Source organism: Tursiops truncatus, chromosome 8 (assembly GCF_011762595.2).
Source record: "Tursiops truncatus isolate mTurTru1 chromosome 8, mTurTru1.mat.Y, whole genome shotgun sequence".
NCBI lineage: Eukaryota > Metazoa > Chordata > Mammalia > Artiodactyla > Delphinidae > Tursiops > Tursiops truncatus.
In genome coordinates, this window is record NC_047041.1 from 74,587,654 (window position 1) to 74,603,163 (window position 15,510).

Consider the following 15,510-nt stretch of genomic DNA (forward strand, 5'->3'; position numbering starts at 1 on the left):
CTTAACCTTTGAAATACTCCTTTCTACTATGGCACTAAATCTTCAAGAAGCTAGGTTTTTCTTCTCATTTTTGATTAAAAAAATAAAATAAAATCATCCCATCAAAAATTTTTCTTGGAGAATGAGAAAAGACAATCAACAGACACTAACACAGAAACGACACAGATGTTGGAATTATCTGACAAGGATTTTAAAGCAACTGTCATATAAATGATTTAACGAGCAATTACACACTTGAAACAAATGAAAAAGAAATGCAAAGTTTCAGTAAAGAAATAAAAGACATAAAGAAAAAAAAGTGAAAATTTTAGAATTGAAAAATATAATAACAGAAATGAAAATTCAGTGGAAAGACACAATAATAGAATGGAGAGGACAGAGGCAAAAATCAATGAACTCAAAGATAGGACAGTAGAAATTACCCAACGTGAACAAAAGAAAATAGACTGGGGAAAAAGTATGACAGAAGCTCAGTGACTTGTTGGACTAAAACAAAATATTTAACATGTCATGGGACTCTAAGAAAGAGAGGAGAAGGAGAGAGGGCTGAAAAATATTCTAAGAAGTAATGGCTGAAAATTCTCCAAATTTGGCTGAAGACATAAGTCTATAGATTCAAGAAGCTGATCAGTTCCCAAGAGGGATAAACCCAAAGAAATCTACACCAAGATACATCATAATTAAACTTCTGGAAACTATAGACAGGGAGAAAAATCTTAAACCAGAAAGAGAGAAATGACATTTTGCCTACAGGGTAAAAAAACATTCAAATGACAGATTTGTCATCATAAACCCTGAATGCCAGAGAGAAATGGCACATTCTCAAATGCAGAAAGAAAAGATATGTCAGCCCAAATTCTATATGTGGCTAAATTATCCTTCAGGAATGAAATCAAGACATTCTCAGATGAAGGAAAATTAGGAGAATGTGACACCAGTAAACCTATTCTAAAAGAATTACTAAAAGTTCTTGAATATTCATGGTCTTAATTGTTTTACTAAAGAAAGATATAGTTATTATTCTCATCAAAATTCTGCAAATAAGAACACGAAAGCTTAGAGCTATGAAAGAATTTATTCAAGGTTGTCCAGAGATAGTGTTGTATTATAAAAATTAATCATAAAACAAAGCCATTTAACAAGGTTTTTTATGTATTTCCCACCTTTGTCTCCTCATTTATACTTTAGTTCCCCCATCATAAAAAAAATCATAGTTTTTTTAACTTCTTTAACTGTTAAATGGAATTATAAACGCCTTTTAATTGTAATATTGTAATAGTAAGTGTAATAGTCCATTCACAGAACTAGACTATAAAATGGGTATAATACCTTTAACAAATTGCAGAAACCATATTCTTCAAATATCCTGCCTTTGCTAACGTCTATAATGACAAACAGTGAAATCATTTTGAATCTACTGGGACCAATTTACTGGTACAGTACACAAGGTCCAGTGCTTCTAGCTATAATTAGAAAATGGCGCCTGCTCTCCATTAGTTTTGGTTACTATAGTAATTCCATATGCCTGCTGACTAGTGAACTAGATCGTGTATCTTCTGTAAATTGCTCTTGTTAGTCACTTGTAATTTATTTTATGTTTCCAACAGCAATTTCAAACCAGCAGTGTCAGGAACACATGTTTTTGCAATTATTGGAAAAACAAACCAGAGAATGTGTACCTCCAACCTCATCCCACTCTTGGCTATTAATGTTTACAGAGACTACTGAATATTTTTGAAGCTCATCAAAGATTGTCAACATGATATTTTTTAAATACAAGGTAAGAAAACATACTCTTTCTGCCAAGAATATTTATTACAGAATTTTGAGGTCTCTTTATCTCTAGAAAAAACTATAATTTATAATCTGCATTTTTTTCCTATCTGCATTTTAGTAGACAATTTATTAGTGATAGATTATTTGAAATCTGATCTTAACATTCATTGTGGATTCAAATTCAGTTAACATTTTTTAAGGTACCTAAAGTGTTTGAGATTAGCAAAAAACATTTATCCATTCTTGTCCATGGTGCTTCTGTATTCAGTGAAAGCTAACAGTATGCTATATTCTTATTCCATTTTGGCACATCGTCAGTGCTCATAGATACATGCATAGCCTCAAGCAGAATATCTTACCAAATAAGTATTGATAATGTGTCAAATGCTTGGTATAATAACGATTATTTCAACAGCTATCCCACAGAGCTTTGAACAATTAAGGAGGATAAAATATCCAATATCGATCTACATATATATCTCTATACCTCACATATTGCTTTCCAGATGTATTTTTTAAGAAATATGAAATTTGGTTCATAACATAAAAATATATACGTTAAATAAATTGGTTTGTATCATTTTAGTGCATTAAATCATAGTCTGACATATTAGTAGCTTACTGAATAAATAAATGAGTAAAATTTTGCAACACAAATATCAAACTGAAAGGATATATATAAAAAGTGAGGAACATTTTTGTAGTGATAAACAAATTTGCCTCTAAAATAAATTTATTTTAAATATTGATGTGTAAAACCCAAATATCAAATATATGCCTGACATTGAGATTATTATAGACTTCATTCAGAATGTGATAATGCTATTTGTATTATATGTATAAATATAAAATATAAACTGATTATTCACATTTTATATCCCTATGCTTATACTTCTGAATTACTGCATCTAAAATGTTCCTAAGATTTAAGTCCTGGTCATTCATGATATAAAAGGATAAAACCACAATAAGACTTTAAAACACTGCAAGCTCTTTCGAACTCAAACCTTTACCCCAATATTAAGAGTAATGAAGCTTCAAGAGACAGTTCTATACACATTAATTATTGTAATTATTCAAGCTACTTTCCCTTAGGGCTACCATATTTCTAAGCCAAAAGTGTATTCTTGGTCCACCATGACAATTAGCATCTGATAAATGATGCTACTGCCACACTTCTAATGTAGAGATTGATCATTTCCAATTAAGTTCTGAGAGAAATCAATGGTTTCTTCCTAGAGCATTTGCATTAACTAATTTATGTTAATATGAATACCTTATATCCACAATTTGCTAGGGAAGATTGGCCATTCTATTTATAAACTGGTTACTACTTTAGAGCTTCAGTATACTATTTCAGAGCTCAAAAAAATGCATAAAAGAGCTATAACTGGGTAACTTAACCACAGCAACTAAATCTTGACCTTGATGAATGTTGATCCAACTCATATGCAGCAAAGAAGTTTTGGAAGATTCTTCCGTTTGATTGATTGTAGTTTGGAAATGTTACCATATATTGGGGAACCCACTCTCATTGTTTGGATTTATATTGTACTTCATGTAGCCACTACTAAATTTATGTATACTTCTTAAAGATATGACCCAAAGGGTGATGCTCTAATCAAATGTTTGCTCCAGTCCTATACATTCATAAATAGGTACCCACTACATAATATATGCCAGTATACTGTGAGGGCCTTGGATGTTCAAGCAAAACAGCTTTGTCCTTACTGAACTTATACTCTAGTAGAAAAGACAGACACACATGAACAACACAACTATATTTAATAGGAAAATGGGTGGTCTGAAGGAAAATAACAGAGTGAAACATATCTAGATAGAGACATTATGGTGAGAGAATGAAATTAAGCTGAGAAATGAAGGACTGGGTGAGAACATTCTTGTCTGAAGGAATAATGTAAGCAAAGTTTCTAAGACAGGAAAAAGATCAGCCTATCTACTCCAAGAACTGAAAGAATTCCTGTACTGCTGGAGTGTATAGAAATTGGCTTAATATAGAAGAGCTTATGACTGAAAACAAACAGAAGGTGAAATATGTGGGTATAGATGCTAGTATAGGTAGATGTGGTAGTAAAAGTCTATGTAAGTTCTCTGCCATTGACTTTAAATTTCTCAGAGAACATGACTGAGAGTTGACTACTTGAGCTGTTAGGTGGAGTATGGATTGTAAGAGGTGCAAAAAAGCAAGCAGAGAAACCAGCTAATGGCAGAGATGTGATAGATGGGTGAATATACGAATTATCAGCCAAACCAGGGCATTTTAGAGAATGAAAAAGGATACTGTACTTGTATTAATTATGCCAGGACAACAGGCATAACCCAAATCTGTCCTGGGAAAACAAGAATCTATGGTCACCCTATCCTATATTAGGGTAATGAGTACAAATTTAGATAAGGGGAAATGTACTGGTAAATTGGATATGAGGGTTAGGAGAGAGAAAGAATTCAAGAATAACTCCCAGGCTTCTGGCTATTTACGGAGAAATATAGGGGGATAAGCAGGCTTTTGGGGGATATGAAGAATTCTGTTTTGCATATATTTTGTTTGAGAGGCTTGTGAAACATTTAAGTGAGGATATTCATCCTGAAGCTCTGATGAGAGCTCTGGGTTGCAGATGTAAATTGGGCGGTTGAAAGCATACAGGTAGTATTTAAAACTGTGGAAAAGGGATGAGATCACCTGGGATGAGAGCACACATGAAAGAGAAGGCAGACTATTAAACTCTGAGAAATCCAAGAAAGATTGATTAGGGGAGGAGGAACCAGAAAATCAGACTGAGAAAAAATAGCTAGAAATGTAAGAGGAAACCAGGATAGAGCAGTGTCACACAAGTTCTGAGAATCGAAGTTCAAGCCTAGTTTCAAAAAGAAGAAAGTGGTCAAAATGTCTAATGTTACTGAGAGGTCAAGTAACTTGAGATCAGAAAGGTGTCCTTCGAATATGGGATCATAGGGATGATTTGTGACCTTGACAAGACTTCTTAAAGGGGAGTATTGAGGGCAAAAGTTAGGTCTGTCTGGGTTAAAGGGAAAATGAGGACTTCCACTTTCGGCAAAGCTGTGACTGTATGTTCAGTAAGACCCAACTGCTATAAACATTTAGATTCTCAATAATATATGCTTCTAATGCTTTGTTGAAATTTTAGGAAATAAAGGAAATTTCCAGGCTATCTTTCACCACCAAACATATATCTCTCCAAAAACAGAGAGGTGTGAGTATTATGCAAATCAGATTTGGAAACTATGCTTTGAGCAAGCCACAATGTAGGGAAATTGAAGCCAAACCTCTTGCATTAAGCCAGGAATCTTGCCAAAGTGGCCTAGGTTACAGGTGTTCACTATTTCTGACAGGAACTATTGAAAATGCCATCATGGGGAAAGAATACCCTATTTAGATATCTAGGTTTCCATAGATTAAATCAAATAAATGGGAACTCACAATATATGTACAGAAGTATGTAAAGAAACAAATCACCATGAGTGAGAATCACAGAAACAGCAAACAGTTTTAAATCCCCAGGGACTTCAGGTTTTGAAGTTATTACTACAGAATATAAAATAACAATGTAAAAAATGGAATCACAAAAAATAAACATATAATATGAGATTATAAAAGATGATCAGGCAGGCTTGAGGGGAACAAAAAACAAATAAAACTTTTAGGAAAAAAATATTGTTGAAATTAAAAACCTAATGGATTGCTTAAACACCAGATAAATAAGAGGGAATTAACAAGAATATACCAATACATTTACTAAGGATATAGGTAAAGTTGATGTGACAACTACAACTCAAAACAGTGATTTGGATAAGAGAGTAGGGTAGAGAGAGAAGTATTTCTATCCCATATAATAAGACAAATGAGGCAAGTGGGCTCTGTTCTGCCACCCTGAACACGTGGCCACATCTTTTTGTCTGCAGCAGTTGTTCCAATCTTTCTCAGCGGTGTGATTCAAGGTAGTCTTCAGCACCACAATGACTTTCCAGCTAATTTCAAGAGACAAATAGAGCATTAAGGGAAAATGATTTCATATGTCAGGAGTGTGAACCCTCAGTTGTGCATATCAATTCCTCTTATTCACAAATGGTCAAAATCTAGTGTTATGGCCACATGTAAATAACTGCAAGAGAGACAGGGAAATTTACTCTCTAGCTGGGTGGCCACTTCTAGCTGAAATTTGGGGCTGAGATATTATTACTAAAATGAAGATAGGGAAATATATCCTAGGAGGTAACAGCAGTTTCCACACCAGCATAGAGTGGTAAGGAGATAAAACCTATGAAAGAGAGGTTGTAGGATATAAGGGTAGTATGAGAGGATCTAATACAGGCCTGATCAGAGTCACAGGAGACATTAGAAAAAGTGGAGGAAAGGAAACATTAGAATAAAACTGGACAGAGAAAAACACAACTGCACAGATAAATGAAATACAACACATAACAAGTAAGAAAAAAAAGAGAAATTCACAATTAGATATGTTATAGTGGCTGCAGATACTGAAGCAAGGACTATCTCAAAAGAAACCAGAAAGAGATCACTTAGAAAAAACCATAAGAAGACTGACAACAGCTTTCTGAATATCAACAATGGAAAACAGAAAAGAGTGAATTACTATCTTTAACATGTTAACCTAGAATCCTGTACACAGCAAAATTATCTTCTAAGAACATTGACAAAATAAAAATATTTTTAGATAAAAACTAAGAGACCATTTAGAGACCTTCTTCAGGGGAACTTCTAAAAAAAAAATAATAAACTGATTCCAGGAGAAATGTCTGAGGAGCAATGGGAAACAAAAATTTTAAACATGTAGGTAAATCAAAACACACTTGTTGGGCTTCCCTGGTGGCGCAGTTGTTGAGAGTCTGCCTGCCGATGCAGGGGACACGGGTTCGTGCCCCAGTCTGGGAAGATCCCACATGCCGCGGAACAGCTGGGCCCGTGAGCCACGGTCGCTGAGCCTGTGCGTCCGGAGCCTGTGCTCCGCAACAGGAGAGACCACAACAGCGAGAGGCCCGCGTACCGAAAACAACAACAACAACAAAAAACACACTTGTCAAAAAAAAACCCCCCAAAACAAAAAAAACACACTTGTCTGTATAAAATATTAATTAAAGTGTTCTAATTTGTTGGAAATTTTCTTGTAAAGAACAAAACTAAAAATGAATAAATTAATAACTTGTGAGTTGGGAGATGAGATCAGGGTTAAAGGTTTCTAAGGCCCACTGTATTGTTAGAAAGGGAAATAAAGATTTCGAACTAATTTTAGACATTTTTAAGTTAAATGTGGTAAAAGTTTCAAGAGGAAAAGCTTAGGTATAGAATATAGCATCTCAATTAGCCGAGGGAGAAATGGAATAGGAAGACAAAAAAAAATTCAGGAAATTAAAAAGAACTGAGAAAGAAAATTAAGCAGAAAAGTCAAGACAAATATCAATAGAAAGCACAAAGTAGGGTAGCAGAAAAAAGTCCAGTCATATTAATAATGATAATAATAATAGAAAAAAGATTTTAAAGCAGAAAATGTCATTACAAAATGAAAAGTTCAATTCATTAAGATGATATAACAATTCTGAATTTGACTGCATATCATGGAATTGCTCAAAATATATAAAACGATAATTGATAAAGTTTCTTGAACCAAGATCATAGTGGGGAATTTTTTTAAATTGAAGTATAGTTGATTCACAATGTATTAGTTTCTGGTGTTCAGCAGTGATTCAGTTATACATACACAAATTCTTTTTCATATTCTTTTTCATATTCTTTTCCATTATGGTTTATTACAGGATATGGAATATAGTTCCCTGTGCTATATGATAGGGGACCTTGTTGTTTATACATTCTAGTCTCAAACATACCAATCCAACCCTCCCCACCCCACAACCACAAGTCTCTTCTCTATGTCTATGAGTCTGCTTCTGTTTCATAGATATGCTCGTGTCGTATTTTAGATTCCACATATAAGTGATATCATGTGGTATTTGTCTTTCTCCTTCTGGCTTACTTCACTTAGTATGATAATCTCTAGGTCCACCCATGTAGTTGCAAATGGCATTATTTCTTTTTTTTATAGCTGAGTAATATTCCATCTCATCTTCTTTATTCATTCATCTGTTGATGAACATTTAGGTTGTTTCCATGTCTTGGCTATTGTAAATAGTGCTGTTATGAACATAGGGGTGCATACATCTTTTCAAATTGTAGTTTTGTCTGGATATATGCCCAGGACTTGGATTGCTGGATCATATGGCAACGCTGTTTTTAGTTTTTTGAGGAACCTCCATAGTGTTATCCACAGTGGCTGCACCAGTTTACATTCCCACCAGCAGTGTAGGAGGGTTCCCTTTTCTCCACACCATCCCCAGCATTTGTTATTTGTAGCCTTTTTAATGTTGGCCATTCTGACCAGTGTGAAGTGGGGCCTCACTGTAGTTTTGATTTGCGTTTCTTTAATAATATCGAGTATCTTTTCATGTACCTATTGGCCATCTGTATGTCTTCTTCGGAGAAATGTCTATTTAGGTCTTCTGCCCACTTTTTTTTTTTTTTTTTTTTTTTTTTTTTTTGCGGTACGCGAGCTTCTCACTGTTGTGGCCTCTCCCGTTGTGGAGTACAGGCTCCGGACACACAGGCTCAGCGGCCATGGTTCACGGGCCTAGCCGCTCCGCGGCATGTGGGATCTTCCCGGACTGGGGCACGAACCCGTGTCCCCTGCATCGGCAGGCAGACTCTCAACCGCTGCACCACCAGGGAAGCCCATTCTGCCCATTTTTTGATTTGGTTTTTTGTTATTGAGTTTTATGAGCTATTTGTATAATTTGGAAATTAAGCCCTTGTCAGTCACATAGTTTGCAAATATTTTCTCCCAGTCCGTAGGTTCTCTTTTCATTTTGTTTATGGTTTCCTTCGATGTGCAAAAGCTTGTAAGTTTGATTAGGTCTCATTTGCTAATTTTTGCTTTTGTTTCTATTGCCTTGGGAGACTGACCTAAGAAAACACTGGTATAATTTATGTCAGAGAATGTCTTGCCTATGTTCTATTCTAGGAGTTTTATGGTGTCATGTCTTATATGTAAGTCTTTAAGCCACTTTGAGTTTATTTTTGTGTATGGTGAGAAGGTGTGTTCTACTTTCATTGATTTACATGCAGCTGTCCAACTTTCCCAACATGGGAATTTCAGCACTGCTCCCTCACTTATTTGATAGGACAAACAGAAAAGGAGTAGTAAATATGCAGAATAATTTTTTTTAAAGTTTACAAAGTTAATTTAAAATATATATGTAGAAATGTGTGTCCCCAAATTAGAGAAAACACATTCTTTTCAAGTACATGCAGCACATTTATAAAAACTGACCACTTATTTGGACAATAAACCAAGTATCAATAAATATCAAAGATTCAGTATCATATAAACTACATTTTCTGACAAAAATAAATTAATTTGGAAAAGAATAACAAAAAGATAATTTTAAGAATATTTATCCATTGAGGAATTTAAAAAACAATTTTAAGTAATCCATAGATTATAGAAGAAATCATTGTGGAAACTAAGCTATAAATACTTAGAACTGAATGATAATGAAAATGTTAAATATCAAAACAAGAGACTTGCAGTGAAAGCAAAATTTAAAGGGCAATTTAAATACTTATATAATAAAAAAAGTTACAAATGAGCTAAATGACTTTGCTTAAGAACTGAGGAAGGAACAGCAGAATAAAAGCAAAGAAGAAAATAGATAAAATAAGAACATAAATTTTTGAAATAGAAAAAGTGATATAATAAACTTAATTCACTGGGAAAAATTATGTAATAGATAACACTTGGGAAGACAAATCAAGAAAAGCTAAGACAAAGAGGAAAAAAGGAATAAAAATGAAACAGGATTGTAGGTGTGTTAGTGATAAAAAGGTAGGAAAACACTAGTGATAAAAAAGGTAAGAAACAACTTTGTTCCAATAGCCATAAAGAAATTGAAATTGTAGTTAAGTCATTCAATTAAAAAAAAATCAGGTTCGGATTGTATTACAGAATAATTCTATAAGACTCCCAAGGAATTGTTCATTCCAATTTTATAAAACTCTCACAGACAATAAGAAAAAGAGTAGTCTCTAATTCATTCTATATGGCCAGTAAAATACTGAATTCAAACAAAAGTATATAAGAATAAAAAATTACAGGTCAATCTCATTCATGAACTCAGAATCAAAAATCTAAATAAAATATAAGCTGAATTGAACAGAATATTAAAAATTTAATACATTTGACTGAGCATCTCTGAAAAGCAACGACAAATTATCATTAGAAAAGTTAACATAATAAAAGAAAAAGAGGGAATTCCCTGGTTGTCCAGTGGTTAGGACTTGGCGCTTTCACTACCACGGGCCTGGATTCTATCCCTGGTCAGGGAACTAAGATCCTGCAAGCCACGTGTGTGGGCAAAAAAAAATAATATAAAAGAAAAAGAAAAGAAAAAAGACTTCAACATTTTTATCTCATTAAACATAGGAAAAAGCATTTAACTAGCATTTATTGAGGACTTACTTTCTAATAAGTACATATTTTCCTTTATTTTTAAAGACTAAACATAAAAATATTTGATAACTTGATAAAATCTAGAGATGTTATATACATTAATTACAGGTATGGAAATAGCAGACACGTGACCAAAAGATGGATAGGAATACACAAAAATGAAAATAGTGCCAATGCGATAGGGTATTCCTTTAATATTGTTACCATATTATTTATCCAATAAAAGTGTATTAAAATATTAAACTCCTCATTTTATTTCAAATTTATTTTAATGGTCAAATCTTAATGATGAGTCTCAGTTCTTATTACACCTTCAGGTATGGTTGCTTTTCATAAATACTAATTCATTGTGTGAATCATATTTTACATTTATTTATATGTTTATCAATTTAAAGAAGAGAAAATAGATGAATCGGCCTGTTTATAATTTCTGACATCATTTTCATATGCATTATCATTTTATCTTTTAATTGTGCTAAGCAGTTCAAAAGGGTGGAATTTTTCTGTTTCATAGATAAATGAACTCTGATTCCTACAGTGAAATAACTAGGTAAAAGTTATAGTAGTAGATAATAACCCAAATTTAAACCATATTTGATAAATATAATTTCTCCCATGTGCCAGTCCCTGTTAGAGTATACATTGATGATACAGACATTTAAAATTTTTTAATACAGTATTGGTTTTCAAATCAGCAATCTACCTCCCTAGAAAAGATTTGTGGAGTGAATGTAAGTTAGAAAAGATCCATATCCTTGGTGACCTTACCACTCAAGAGTCATATAAATACTGGACAAATCACTACCTGTAGTCACAACTCCTTAATAAAACTTGAAGTTCACAGCACATTATCCTGTCTTACAGTTATATTAAGAGGTTCTGCTAAGATGATTTAATTGCAAAACTTTGTATACTGTATGACACCATACAAATGCATAGCCTTATTTATGTACTCAAAGCCAAATCTTACACATTTTCCATTAGAATCAGAACCTTAATAAGCAGCCAGCACATGGACAACGGCATTTAGATTTAAAACATTCTAATATACTCAATAGATATACACTCAGTCCAAGGGAAGTTTTCAGAAAGCATTGAGATATTTGTCCTCAACTAATACTAACAAAAAACAACAGGCACATGCAGTCATTTTATCTGCTGGCTCATAAGAATCTTGAATTTATTTATTCAATTTCCCATTTCTTCCTCTCATTTTTTCTCTCTTCCTATAGATTCAGAGTGATAGTAAGATTTCTATATTCAATAACACCTCTTCAAGTCTTTAACCTTGTTTAAAACAAGATAAAGAATACAGATTAAGAGGAATTCCCTGCTGGTCCAGTAGTTAGGACTCGGGACTTTCACTGCTGGGCCCAGGTTCGATCCCTCCTCTGGGAATTAAGATCCCGCAAGCCACGTGGCATGGTCAAAAAAAAAAAAAATTTTACTGTTGTTAAGAATATAGATTAAGGTTCTAATCCTGGCTTCATTTATTCAAACATTTGGAGTATCTACCACATGGCAGGCACTGTGCTAGGCTCTGGGGGAAAAAAATAACAGATTGGCTTCTGCTCTCATGTTGCTTATTTTCTGTGTGCCCTTGGGCATTGTAGTTAATCTTCTTTAGCTTGTATCTTGATTTATAACAATACAGTCTTGATGTGAAGATTAAATATGGTTATCTATGCAATGAACATAGCATGGAGCCTAAAATAAGATATGGTGAGTATAAAAATAGATTTAAAATTTTTTTTTACTGAAGTCTATAACAATTTTTACCATTTTATCTTGAAAAAGAATGTGCAATGTTGCAGCAGAAATAGGGAAATAAGTTTACAAACTGTCATTCTTTAAAGCTAAAGGTTAGGGTTATGGGACTTAGGTTTATGGGTCAATATTATGACTTGTGTGGGCAGAACTCTTCATTGGGTTATGCTTCCTGAAAAAAGACTTTCAGGTAACTAACAGAAGGAATTGCCTTTCTTCCTGCATTAATGGCAAATTAAATCTAAAAGATGGTCTACATGGATGAGAGCTAGAAAAAGGAATCAAACCACAGGAAATACAAACTTGCTTGTGTTAACCCAGGATCATCTGGAAAAGTGTACTTGCTAGCAGAACAGTAGTTTACTCCAGGTTTCACTATAGAATAAAAAATTCTACAAGATTATACAACTCCTTTTGCTCTAATTCCATTTCTGGAATTAGAAGAATCTTGCAACCAACTAACTTGGTTATGGAAAAAAAAATCTTGATGAACAGAAAGTTATATTCCCCCTAATAAAAATGAATAAATCATTCTTAAGTTTGGTGATTGGTAATCACTCTGCTGGTAGTGGAGCATCTGGGTAAACTCACAAAATTAGGTTCCTACACACACTAAACAAATATTCTAAACTGTCCCCATAGGGCAGCCAACAAGGACAAAGTGGGAGAATTTGACTATTTTAGTCTCAACACTTCATTCAACATGAGGCAACTGTAACACCAAGGTTGTGATTTATTAACCTAGTCAATGGCAGAAGCAGCACTAATTCAGAAGTTTTTCTTTTACCATCAAATGCTAAATTAATATTCCAAAGGCATATATTTGTATTTACCATGCTGTAAAATTTTTTCTTAAGTCAATGCTTTAAATTACTGTATGATCTTTCAATGCACAGAAATGAGAAACAAAATTTCTGAATAACACAATTTTAATACATGTTGACGCTGGTTAATTGGTTAGAACATTAGGTTAACAAGGCCAAAGTCCAGGGTTTAAAGTCCAACTAGGCCAGTTGGCTTTCCAAACCATTTCTGACAGCAAGTGTTGTTGGTTAGAGAAATCACTTCTGGGGATTTAAAAAAAACCCAAGAAAAACCTGCAAAAGTAAGGCATTAATAATATTAGAAAAGGTGTCTTGTTTGTCACTTTAAAGCTGCATTTTCTTTGACAAGCACATATCTTTTCAACGTTATTAGAAATGCGCCTTCTAGAATGCAAACTATTAACTCCATGGCTTTAGGTAGGATATTTCCAATGTTACCTCCTCTAAACAGAAAATCCATGGCACTACAAGCCAGTTACTTACATATCTGTAATTAAGTTACAATTACACCTATTATATATTAGGACCTACAATAATATTTTGGACACATCAAAGTACAGGACATTTGGCGAGAACACTGGGATTTTAATTTTGTAAACCGTATATTCGATTGCTCAGTTACAGAACGTTGCCCATAGAGAACTGGGGCCTAGGCTGAGAACTTGTCTCTGCCCAAATGCAATATCACGCACTACTCCCAAGAGACAGCAACAGGTCTGTCCAGATGCTAAGACCAGGGACTTCGAAATCTCCATCTTGAGCCTTACAGGACTTCAGGGCAGTAAAAACTTCATATTTCAGAGGTGGAGGGGCCTGACAGAGGCTTTGAAACCTGCTCAACAGCTCCTCCCAGGGCACATCCTGGGATTCAGTTCCAATCCAAAGGCCTTTCTGAAGGCTGTAGTGCAGCTGTCGACCCCAGTCTGTTAGCAGGCCCAGATAGACCCGGGAGAGCTCTGGATGGCGCCCCGCCACCAAAGTTAAAAGCCCGGCTGGGAGGCTGCGGCAAAAAGCAACCATGACATCCGATTTCCCCAGAAGCCAGCGAAGCAGCTCTTGACCCTCCTCTCCCGGAGTTTTGGGGCTGCCTAGTTTCAATTCCTCTTCTTGGTGCCGGGGAGACGACGGCGGCAGCAACAGCGCGGCCGCTACCACCTTCAGGAAGTTGTTCTGGGGCGAGCGCTCCCACAGGCTGCTGAGAAGCCTACCAGGGCCCCCTGCATCGGCCTCCCCCACCTCCTGCAGACGCCTCAGCAGCAGCTCCGCCTGGGTCTTCATCAGTGGGTCCTCCTGAAGGGCCGGGTTCTCTCCATAGGCGTTGAAGCGCAGCATGTGAAGAGCGGCCCGGCGGCGGGCGAGGCGGGCCAGGCTGCCTTGGAGAGACTCCTCCTCGGCGTCCGGGATGCCAGGGCCGGGAAAGAGCTGCTGCAGCAGGTAGTGAAAGGAGGCATCCCCGAGGGCCGGGTTCGCCAGCAGTCGCAGGGACAGCAGCTGGTCGCAGAGCCCCAAGGCCTGGAAGTTTGCCAACCCCGGGGCTGGAGCAGGCCCAGAGTCGCCCTGCTGCTTCCACTGGTTTTGCAGTCGCCGCTCCAGCGCCTTGCTAATGCGGGCATGGCGGCCAAAGCGCTTGTGGATGTGGCGCAGGTAGCGAGCCCACTGTAGGGCCCTGCGCACGGTCACGGGGTCCCAGGTGCTGACGTGGGTCGTGCGGGAGACAGCCAGAACCTCGGAGAACCGCTCCAGGTGCTGCAAGAGCGGTTCCATTGAGCGCGCTAGGGCCTTACTTCCGCCTTCACCTTGGAGCCGGCTACTCTCTGCGTGCTTGATTGGCGTGTTGGTGAAACGATACGCCTCTCTGCAACGCTATTGGGTAAAATCCCTGTCAATCTGACAGCGGCTTTAATCCGGGTACCTGCACTCCGAGAAATGTAAGCCCCGGGAAAGTGCTCTTGGTTTTACTTTTGCCGTAGCTATCGAGGAGGCTCATACGGGAGGGAGAATAAAGGGAGGGCTAGGATTAGACAATTCCCGGAGCCACGTGGGAGATGCTGTTAGTTACGGAGGTCTCCGTGCTTCCTTTCGCTTTATAAGCATCTCTAGTAGAAGTTTCCTGAGTTTTGCGTGAGTGAATCTGTGTTAAGGTTTATCGTAATTGGGGAAAGCCAGACACGGGCTGTTGCATATAACAAAATGTAGTTAAATAAAAATTTTGGTTCAATTCAGTTTAGTAGAAAGGTACTGACCTTCAATTAATTAATACCAGACACTATGCTAAAGTCTGGGCCTTGACCTTATCCTTTCATTATTAGAACTTGAATCCTTTAGAACTTGAATCCTGAAACTTAAAGATTAATAGTTTATTAAAATAGTAAAGGAACTTAAATTTTATTTCAAAGTTTCATTATGGTTTTTTGTTTTGTTTTTGTAATTCTCAAGGCAGAATAACTTAATTGACTCTTATTTCACACAAACAACTAATTGAACTAAGTGGCATTTAACTGCATATAACAAAAACAAATGCTTGTCTAAAGATTGTGGGAAGGGGAGGGGGAAGAAGAATCTACTTCTGGAATGTTATCTGGATT

The 15,510-nt window shown here is 36.1% G+C and overlaps 2 protein-coding genes across 13 annotated transcripts in view; one reads left to right on the plus strand and one right to left on the minus strand.

Annotated features, from left to right (window-relative positions):
* Positions 1-12,816: 12,816 nt before the first annotated feature.
* FANCF (FA complementation group F) lies at positions 12,817-14,726 on the minus strand. Its single transcript, XM_004323233.4, has one exon. The coding sequence runs from the start codon at positions 14,687-14,689 to the stop codon at positions 13,610-13,612; it is 1,080 nt and encodes a 359-aa protein (XP_004323281.1). The 5' UTR covers positions 14,690-14,726; the 3' UTR covers positions 12,817-13,609.
* Positions 14,221-15,510, plus strand: part of GAS2 (growth arrest specific 2) — a 153,633-nt gene continuing 152,343 nt past the window's right edge. For 7 of the 12 annotated variants that reach the window (XR_012333486.1, XM_073808698.1, XM_073808705.1 and 4 more), the window contains exon 1: positions 14,794-14,853. The gene's annotated coding sequence lies outside the window, so the exon portion shown is untranslated. Of the gene's footprint in view, positions 14,360-14,721; positions 14,854-15,510 lie in introns of those variants that run through there. The other 5 variants (XM_073808700.1, XM_073808711.1, XM_073808710.1 and 2 more) reach the window with 3 other exon arrangements.

Excerpts from the sequence above, each read along its gene's own strand:
- FANCF (XM_004323233.4), bottom strand. The coding sequence starts at position 14,689 with ATGGAACCGCTCTTGCAGCACCTGGAGCGGTTCTCCGAGGTTCTGGCT.